We start from the raw sequence: 11145 nt of genomic DNA on the forward strand, positions 1-11145 counted from the left end.
GCAGCAGCGGATGGCAGTGGATCTCAGATGTTCTGCGTGGAGTCTATGGTTGCGAGATGCAAGTGCTCTTATGAGTGTGATTCAGCTGTGATATGAACTCCTCATTCCACTGCGTGAGTCTCGCTCTCCACAGCAATGAAGAGAAACACACAGAGAAAGATAATGAAGCATGTGAAGCAGCGCTTCATGAGTGATTACTCATTCATAAAGCCCCGATGGAGTCGAGATGCATGCAGTTTGTCTGGTTTATAGCTGTATGAATATGAAGACTCACATGCAGATGTGAACAGGAACTATACCGGCGGGTGAGAGCATGAGGTTAAAAGAAAGTCTGTGACATAACTGACAGGGGAATTATGTAATTGTCCTGACTGCAGCTAATTTCTTTAAAAAATATAGTCTTAAAGATATAGCATCATATATATATATATAGCACAGCACCTTTTTTATTAAAAGTGCACATAACTGATGACATAACTGACAGGGGAATTATGTAATTGTCCTGACTGCAGCTAATTTCTTTAAAAAATATAGTCTTAAAGATATAGCATCATATATATATATATAGCACAGCACCTTTTTTATTAAAAATCTTTATATTCTGCCAATCAGTTCAAAACTGGTATTCAATGATTTTTCCCGTACACATATATATATATATATATATATATATATATATATATATATAATGTATTTTTTATTAATTAAACTGTTATGATGTAAGTATATATGGAGAGATATTAAAATGTTGATGCAAATTATTAAAATATTGATATTTAGTGTATATAATGAAGAATATAATTCCTCCTTGTAATCATTTACCTTGATTTTTTTAAAGATATTTTATTTCTTGCATTAAACATTTTAAATGTAATTCATGACTGCATCTGATCTGAAAATGATCAATCCTTTTAAGCCATTTGAGAGCCCTTCATAAACACTGAGATGATGGCCTACTGTATACTGAATATCATTAAAGTCTGCACAATAATAAGACAATATTGTCTCTCTACCTATGAATCCCCTTGATGAGGAATAAAACAGCCATGACTGTCTGATATGAGATATAGCTGCAAAAAGCTATATTTGTGTCTGTCGTGAGCATGTATTTTCCGCATTAATAAGTCATATGTGCCGTGAAGCACACAAAGATTATTATGTAAGACTCCACTGGGTGGCTATGAAAAATTCACACAGCTAGTCTATATCAAGAGAACAACACGACTAGTTCAGAGCACGAATGATGGATGATTTATCAAGTTCAAGGATAAAGTACGTAACCTAGGATTTACCTGGACTTCTGCATAAACCAATTGCATCACTAGATAAACACAGTCCGCTGAAACAAATAACAGATGCAAGTGATGACGCATTCTGATGTCTTTATATATAAGAAATATAATCATACTAGCTTGGAACTTGAGTGTTTTTGGCTCAACAGCTTATAGGAGCATTTATGACATTATGTTGATTACCACGAAAAATCATTCTGATTAATCACTTCTTTTCTTAAAATAAAAATGTAAAATAAAATAAAAATAAATCAAGCCAGAAATGTGGAGTTCATATTTTTTTTTAAGGCACTTGCATTAATTTTACCATTTATTTGAGTGCTATTTGAGCTGTAAAGTCGTTTAAATTGAAAAGCAATTTTTTTAGTTACTCAGTTTTTAGCATCTCATTGAATTCTCAGAAATCTTAAAACTATGGCTGACTCTGGAAACTTCGAAGGTCAAATACAGAATATGTTTCTTCATAGAGAACTCAGCTTTGTGAAAGAAATACAGGCGGTAAAGAGCAGGTCTGATTACTTTTGGTTAGAAAAACTGTGGTTACTTTCAGGGTAACACTTTTTTTTTTTGGTCTTTTGGACCTTGACAACTATGAACAGTCATTGTTTGACAAGAGCTAAGTAAGAATTCTTCCAAATATTTTACTTTTGTGTTTGACCAAAAATAACAGAATAACGGAATTTACATTTTCTGTCAGAATTAACTTTTTTTTTTTAACATCCTCTGCGTTTTTCTGGACCTTGAACTCAAACCGCTGAAGCTTATAATGTCAAAAACAATAAAACAAAATAGAAGTCTTTGTGTATCAGGAGAAGATGAAGCATCTCAGTGGGTTTACATTTTATATTTATGCATTTAGCAGATGCTTTTAGTGAAAATGTGTAACAATGTTGTGTAACATGAGCAACAAGTTTTGTTATTGGCAGACTCAAATAAAGTCTGTCTAACATGATAAATAATGCATTTGTGAAACAGAATGCAGTGTTGTTCTGTGCTTCACTTGAAAATAAACCATAGCACACAACTCTCTTCCACATTTCGACTTGAGAAATGAACACTGTATTTTACAGTGAGTTTTTGATGAGGTGTTTGCGTTTATTAGCAGCGCTATCAATAGCCAGATCCACTAGATGGCACACGTTCAGCTTAAACTCAAACAAAGTTTGGCTTGAATTCATAGCATGGGCAAAGACAAAGAAAAGGAAGCAAAAACGTGGTAAGTGAGGACAAGAAGAAAGAATTCAAAACTTGCAAGGACAGAAGGAGCAACAGAATAACAGAGCGGCTGAATGTGAGCTAAAATTAGCCGCTAACAGACAAACCCCAAGATAGCAGCAGCTATTCTGGCAGTGAATTTATTAGATCCGGAAACTGTTGATGCATAGCAATTCCCGGAGTTAGGTCAGAAGTAATCTAAATGTAATCAAAAAGTAGTCTGATTTTATTCTATAAAATGTGTAATGTAATGGTTTATGCAACTAATTGCAATTGTTGTCATGTAATTTGGAATCAGTAATGGACTACAATGTGTAAGTAATCTACCCAGCTCTGTCTAAGAAAGTATTCCTGTAGAGAGCTGCATTAGCATTCACATTCATCTCAATAGGTGCACTAATCATTGTCCGCTGACTAACTGTTGACGTCACAAGAAACGCATCGTCTCAAACCGTATCTATGAGGTCAAAGACAGAAGAGAGGACACATATAAGTCAATTTTAAACTTTGAACAACCTCCAAAATGAATCTGCCACTGGTAAAACATTGACTGTAATTAAAGACAGTACTGAAGATTTGCAAAAAATCATCAGAACCCTTGTGAAAAAGAAGTCAACGTTAGCATGTGCTCTAAAGAGACTACTTGTTATAGTGAACTGAATGTGATGTTTTCAGACACTTAATTTAATGTTAATTGTTATTAAATGTATAATCATTGTCCGCTGACTAACTGTTGACGTCACAAGAAACGCACCGTCTCAAACCGTATCCATGAGGTCAAAGACAGAAGAGAGGACACATATAAGTCAATTTTAAACTTCGAACAACCTCCAAAATGAATCTGCCACTGGTAAAACATTGACTGTAATTAAAGACAGTACTGAAGATTTGCAAAAAATCATCAGAACCCTTGTGAAAAAGAAGTCAACGTTAGCATGTGCTCTAAAGAGACTACTTGTTATAGTGAACTGAATGTGATGTTTTCAGACACTTAATTTAATGTTAATTGTTATTAAATGTATTATATTTTATTAAATGTGTTGTATTATAGTTAAAATTTATATTAAATTATATTATGATTGGCACGTATGTGATGCACATGATATGAAGTTCTAAACGTAGGTTTGGGAGGAGTCTAATCATTCAGTCCTGTCAATCATCATTAAAAACCTTTATAAGCAGCAGTCATTGCGCAATTCTTCCGGCATCCCTCCACCTCCCCAGCTCCTCCTATATTTCTGTTATTCTCCCTCTATGTAGTACTGCAATGAGGGGGTTGAACTCAGAGCTCAAGCCAAGCCTCGGGTTCGAGCCTCTGTTGAGGACAGCAAGCCATGTTTGTTTATCATTAACCATCAGGAGTGGAGGGGCAGGCGAAGTCGTGCAACCTCGTGTGGCGCGCTATCAGCACATTTGCCGCTGACGAGGTCAGGTGTGTTCTCTCTCGCTCTGTTCATTGCATTATTTCATGAGATAAAGAATGCCTAAATGTAATGCAAGGCTGTAATGTCATGCAAATTAATGTGAATGATCGCATTTTGAATGCTTTACCGTGACTGATTTAGCTTACTATTTTTCTCCGTTCTGTCTGGGCAGAGTGAAGTGCGTGTGTCCAAACATTCATTGTGCTCTGTGTATTTCTGCAGGTGTGCTGGATGTTTACTGTGTTATAGCTTGAGAAATGTTTGAAATGTGTTTAAAATCAACTTTATAAACAGTGAGGTCGGTCTGCAAAAGTGATGTCATATTGAATGTTTTTATTTATTTATTTGTTAATTTCTAACGTTTTGCCATTTTTTCCCATCTAATTGCTCACTGATATGAGTAAATGGTGAAGAAATAATATTTTTCCTATAATATATATATATATATAATATCTCATATGTCGTGTAACAATGATATGTATTTTGTTGGATTTCTATATTCTGTGGTTTATTTAATTTATTTTAATGTTGTCTTAAGTTTTGTAACTATTACTTTGACAAAACATAACCAGAGTAAACCTGCTACACATACAGAACATACTTTTAAGATTTGAAGTACACTGCGAGTGCATTTTCAGTACATTTAAGGGCACTTCTTTTCACAAGGGAAAACATGGTGAAAGATCAGCATATTTGCATTTAGCTCAAAGCAGCAGCTTGGACTCAGTTCATAGGTTCCTGGAGCCACAACACTGTGAGGTAGGCATTTTAAAGTTGCATAACCACTTGACAGTTACTCAGGGTCAAAATGCACCAAGAATCACTTAGAGACTCCCTAGAAACCTTTGCATAGCTTGATTTAAAACAGGACAGAAAATATACCCACTTTCCCCCTCAAAACCCTCGTCTGAGTCATTTAAGTGTATATCTGCACAGTCAGATGGGGAAAGCACTCGCCCTCACTTCTACTGGCGTCTCCTAATGTGGCAGCTCATGAGAAACATCCAGAAATCACAACACTAATGCCTCTTCAGTGATGGGGCATTAGCAGGGAGTTTCTGTGGGGACTCGGATTGACAGAGCTGCGATAGTTTAAGAGATTAAACACACAGCGTTTTCAGACATCACATTCTGATGAAGAGGCAAATCAGGAATAACACACAATGAAGCTGTCTAACTACTGTAAGCTACAAGAGACACATTTAAGCGGCTGAGGGGGAATAAGAGGCTGTGAAATGAGTGCTGTCAGGCAGTAACTGTATCTATTTCAGGCACAACAGTTTAAGGGAAGAACCAAGGCCAAAAATTGGAGTTAAATTCTCAAATAAAGTTCTAAATGTATATTTAGTGTCTCAAAGGTGAGTCCATGACTAATTCTTCGGATTATACTGTAGACCTTAGTCAGACACCGTATCTGATTTGTTGCAAACTGAAATGACGCTGTGATTGATGGAAGTACTGTCCATTAAAAAAAATATTGTAGCATTATGATTTAAATAAAAGCCAATGAAGCATTTAAACATTTTCAAGTATCAAAAACTGGGTTGTGAAGATTTAGATTTGTGACCTAGGATCATAGATTTTCATACACATTACATTAATTGTCATCATGAAATATGGTATCTACTTGAACTAAAGTCTGTAACTGATGATTATTCGGAGTAAGCAGCATATTCAGGTCCATGTTGTTACGTTATATGATTTAGTATGCATTCATCACATCTTCATGTACGTTTCATCCAGAAAAATCATTAAATAACTTAAGTTCAGCTTGATATTATCACTGTGGAAAACTAGCACAACTATTGCTAGCATTTGGGATTGCTGCCAAGAACGTCTGTAACAAAGTAGCAAATGCTGCATATTGGTTTGACCTTCTGCGGTCTTTAGCTTTTGTAACTTTAACTATTGTAAGTTTGTAAGTTAACTTTTGTAAATCGCTTTGGATAGAAACATCTGCTAAATACATACATTTTATGTAAATGCAAACCTATGGGTATTCTTTACTTTCTTGAGATATATTAGAGAGTTAATCTAGATATAGCAACATATTTTATTGCATTAACAGCCCTAGTTTCTGGTAATTTAATGTTTGACCTCAATCATAATTTTAAAAGGAAATGTCGAAGCCAGTATGAGAGAGCTTCGGATATTGCCAGTGCAAGTGGGATGGGAGACCTTGGAGTTACAAAGACTGAAAACTGCTGATGCAAATGAAATAAATGACAGAAAGAGTCAGAAAACCACTCAAGCCTTAATAGATTTTTCTTTTTGCTGTGTGCACTAGAGTTCCTGGTAACTCGCAGAGGGACTAACAGCAGCTCAGCTGAACTGTAAGAGGACACCTCAGCGCGCTAAAAACATCAACACATACACGATTACAAATAAAGGTTCTTTACTGGACTCTATGGTTCCACGAAGAACCTTCAACATCCATGGACCCTTTTTATTGCACAAAAGGTTCTTTATAGTGGAAAAAGGATCTTTAGATTATTAAAATGTTCTTCACACTAAAAAATGGTTCACTGAAAAGTTATTTGGGGAACCAAAAATGGTTCTTCTATGGAATCACAATAACCTTTATTTTATTTATTGCACAACACCTGGGAAGAAACTAACCCATAAGACAACTAACATGTTTTATTAGTATAATAATACTTCACAGACCACATTAGAGAGATATCAGCTAAACGGCAGAGCTTTGATCATTCCAAGTCTGCTCCAAAACCCTACCTCAACCCCATTTCCGCAGACACCCAATGGTCCACTAAAGGTCAGTTCATACATTAATTTGGATCTTTCCCAATTGTTCTATTCTCATCGTTTCCCACGCACCTCCAAAGCAAGTTCCTCCACTTCAAACTGCTTTCTGGACACGCCGTCCTCGCCAACAGGCTTGTGGTAGTAGATGACCATTACATCATATCTCTTCATCACAGACTTGTAGTTCTTGATGGTCAGCTGTTGGACGCGGTCCTTCCCGTCATATTCGGGGAACTCCAGGCCCTTTTCGCTCCAGCACAGATACGCAAAAGTTAGCAGAACCCCCAAAAGCACCCAACCCCACTTCATGTCACTGTTATGCTTCACTTGAAAAGGTTTAAAATTTCTTTGATTTTTACCTTGTTCCTAACTAAAGCCAAAATATTAGGAACAAGGTCCAATTCGTGCGCGCACCACCCAGAGAAGAGCAGGACTCGCTCTCTACACTCCCTTTTAATAAGACACATGCACAAGTTGATGCCTCGTGGGGGTTGGAGGGTTGGAATGACGCTCCGGACACGGGTATGTTATGACACTTGGACTGAGTCCAGAGCAGTCAAGCACTAGAAATGACCGTTTTTACCTGATGGAAGCAACAGAACCTAAGCGATCGACGTGCATTGAGTACTTTCATTTAAACACAGGTATTACGGTGGGCGACAGGATTCCATTGCCATATTAAGTTTTGCAGGGCTTTGACCTTTGCTAAAAATAAATGCTTGTTTGATGGCGTCCATGCCGTACTGTGTGTTGTGCCGCTGCGTGGTCACAGCTGAAGTGAAGTGTCCAGTTTCACACTGATTCTGTTGGCCAAAGCAAACACTCCCAAAGTCTTGCACTCTACATGGTGACAGGATTTTATAGAGGGAGGAATGGCCTAACAATGCCAGTCAATGCTAATTATTCGAGGTCATAGGTTGGATTCCCAGGGAACTCACATACTTATGAGAATGTACATGAATGCACTGTAAGTGTCTGACAGTTGCGTAAATATAAAAGTAGTGATAAATCCATAAGCGTAAATCATACATGAGTATGCATGGTTGTGAATGCATATTTTATGCACAGAATGAGATTCAGAATATGATGACATATGATGCCCCATACATCTAAACTTTATGACAACTGTGCTCTCACAAGGACACACATCGCCCCCCCACCACATGAGCCAGTGTGTATCACATGCAAACACAACATTTGCCCAAGACTACACTATTGGCACAGCGTCAGGAAAATCTGTGCACAGAGCAACAGAGGAAGAGATTACTGAACTTGTAAACATGTAAACATCAGAAAAACGTAGTAAAATATGGACTTAGTAGACACTTTATTCAAATCTGACTTACAAGACACAGATTTCCATCTTCTGCATCAGCCCATGTTTATTATGTAAGTCACAAATGTTCATAAAGATACAAAAGGCCAGCAATGCCTCTATTCATACTCTGTCAAAAATCTTTTTGTGGTGAATCTTGTTGCTTGGCAACTACAAACGTGACAGACTGTTAGCTGAAGTTGGTGTTTGGTTGCTACTGCTGACACACACACACACACACAACCAGTTCCTTTCAGTGATATCGCAGAATGAATCCAGCGGAACGGAGCTTTCCAGAAGCATCAGATGACACACAAGCATGTGCTCTCTGTCTGTGAATGGCACTTTCCACAAATAGGGCACAAAATAACGTCTGAAACACTTAAACAAATGGAAGATGTTTTTATACATTGTTACTGTATTACAGATTTAGTTTAGCTGTAACTCTGTGTTATTGTAGATACAACCTAGATACATTAATTTATCACAACAAAACAATTTGTTTATCACAAAAAAAAAAAAAATTATGGGTTCAGGAAAAAAAAAAGCTCTTTAAAGTAATTTGAGCTTATACAGTCAACACTACATTTTGTTTAACACATAAGAAATGTAATCACACAATAGTCTAATTACATGAAAGTACAAAATTCCAAATATTAATGGATATCAATATGTTATGACATTTTAATTGTTCAGAAAGTCAAAAGCTCTGAAAAGTAACAGCCTGAAATCCTCATTATTAAGGTGAAATACAGATTTGAGCTACTTTTCATTCAAAGGTTAATTTATGTTGCATACAGTAACACGCAAATGCAATAGAAAGCATGTGATTTGTGCTTTTAATGCTCTTAATGGGATGCATTTGTGGAAAGAACCTAACAAATCGACAAAGTCCAAAAACTCTTGTTTTTCTCCTCCCGTTTCTTCCCTCCCTCTCAACTTTCTCTTAGTCACTGTGCTTCCTCAGGATGTTTTTAGAAGTTCTTCTGTGGGTCTCTTTCTTCTCTGTTCTGTGAACGAGTCGGTCTTGTGACAGGGGGAGAGAACTTCCCCATTACAGCATTTCCTGAGGCGCACGCACACAGATACGTTGCTTTGATGTGTCAGATTTATGGATGTCAGGGTCTCGCTCTCATTTGCACGGACATGCTGTTTTGTCTTTGTGCTTGCATGTATTTTTGCATGCTCATGGCAAGCCTGAGGCTAGACTGAAGCAAACTGAGCATGCATGCATATATGCCCTAGGCTGTGATAATTAATTAACTGATAAGTCAGCACATGACGAGCATATGACAAGACAACTATTGTGCATATGAGGAGCAGACTATCAGACGGAAATATCATCTGTGCATCCAGAATCCAGTTGGCTTTTCTCTCAATGGCAGGCGCACGCGTGTGAATCGAGTTAAAGCAAACTGGGTCACGGCATCATGGCGGACTGCCACCGTCAGCACTGCATCTAAATCCTCTTCCACTGCGCTTACAAATCCCTTTCAAAGAGCAAATTAAAAGCCAACTTGGTGTTAATACTACACTGATACCAATTAACTTCATTCTCACCAGCAAGAATTTGCATTTAATGCACCAATGACATTTCCATAAAACTGAAATATAATATGCAAATATTACAATAGGAATTGCCTGATGCACTGTGCTGTGCTTAAGTGGCCAAAATCATAAAATAAAGACATGCAATCACGCTCCTTATTAAACTGCGCCAAGCTTTCATACTCTCTTCTCTTTGGATTTGCGATGTATTAAACATTCATGAATGTACAGTCGATACTGGATGCGTATTTTGTGTTAGAGTTATTGTCTCTAGAGAGCCGTGCGGTTTAATTATGAGCATATAACATCGCAAGGTAAAAATGCTGTTTATATTTGGAGGGAAAACTATTCAATAAATACAAAAGGAGATTAATGGATAGATAGATATATAGACAGACAGACAGACAGACAGAAACACAGACAGACAGACAGACAACTTAGTAGACACTTTATTCAAATCTGACTTACAAGACACAGATTTCCATCTTCTGCATCAGCCCATGTTTATTATGTAAGTCACAAATGTTCATAAAGATACAAAAGGCCAGCAATGCCTCTATTCATACTCTGTCAAAAATCTTTTTGTGGTGAATCTTGTTGCTTGGCAACTACAAACGTGACAGACTGTTAGCTGAAGTTGGTGTTTGGTTGCTACTGCTGTTGGTTATTGGTTTGAATCTCTCTGGTTGTTTGAGGTAAGGGTCATCCAAAGTACCATCCAAAGGACCTTAAGTAGTAGTTTAGGAACTGACCATCACAAGACCCGGTTGACCCCTATGCTTTCATAGAAAAGAGTAAGAAGCAAAACAATGAATCTCAAATCAATTCATGAAATGGCAAATTAATATATGTTATATTAAAAACAACATAAATAATTTTTTTTGGAGGGCAGAATGCTCAAAAATGATAAAAATGCAAGAGCTCTGAATGAGATAAACATACAAAACCAATGCTAGTCACTTTACACATTTTTTCACATTTCATCTGCCCTCACAAGCAGCCTTCTTTGGTCCTGGAGTCTCTGATGAGGCGCGCTTAAACTGTGGATCGGCTCCGGGCCTAATTGGGTGGGTAATTATGGTTTGACACGAGCAGAGAGCAGAGTTAATTAACCACAGTCTGGCAAATAACACTGATAAGCATACCGGGAATAACGCCACCTTCGAGTCATGTTGGAATGATCACAATTATAAAATGAAAGGCCTTGAACGTCAAGTCAGATGACATTGTTCACAAGTTTTTTTTTGTTTTGTTTTTTATGGTTGGCCAATTACCAGAGAAATGAGACATCAGTAAGCTGTACTAGAGACATGCAACATAGATTTTTCAGATTTAAATTTCATTCCTTTCATTTCATTCACACACACACACACACAATGTTGACATTGTACGCCAACAACTTTACTGCCAGATGCAGTACTGCAGGGCGCATGACATTCCTTTCTCCTCCCAAATGTAAACCACTGGAATTCTCTTTAAATTAGTTTACGAATACTTGTCATATTATAATGATTTGTCTTTTAAATGTAAGTATGGTGGCTCTACTTTGCGTCGGGTCAGCGGGAGAGTGATTTAACGCGGCGAGAGA

The 11145-nt window shown here is 37.2% G+C and overlaps 1 protein-coding gene across 1 annotated transcript in view; it reads right to left on the minus strand.

Annotated features, from left to right (window-relative positions):
- LOC107678960 (calsequestrin-1-like) overlaps positions 1 to 7130 on the minus strand; it is a 20879-nt gene extending 13749 nt beyond the window's left edge. Inside the window, exon 1 of the mRNA XM_016474359.1 lies at positions 6767 to 7130. Within this exon, the coding sequence (XP_016329845.1) occupies positions 6767 to 7003 (237 nt within the window). The 5' untranslated portion in view covers positions 7004 to 7130. The remainder of the gene's footprint in view (positions 1 to 6766) is intronic.
- Between the last annotated feature and the right edge of the window lie 4015 nt (positions 7131 to 11145).

Source organism: Sinocyclocheilus anshuiensis, unplaced genomic scaffold (genome assembly GCF_001515605.1).
Source record: "Sinocyclocheilus anshuiensis isolate Anshui unplaced genomic scaffold, SAMN03320099.WGS_v1.1 scaffold2040, whole genome shotgun sequence".
NCBI classification, from domain to species: domain Eukaryota; kingdom Metazoa; phylum Chordata; class Actinopteri; order Cypriniformes; family Cyprinidae; genus Sinocyclocheilus; species Sinocyclocheilus anshuiensis.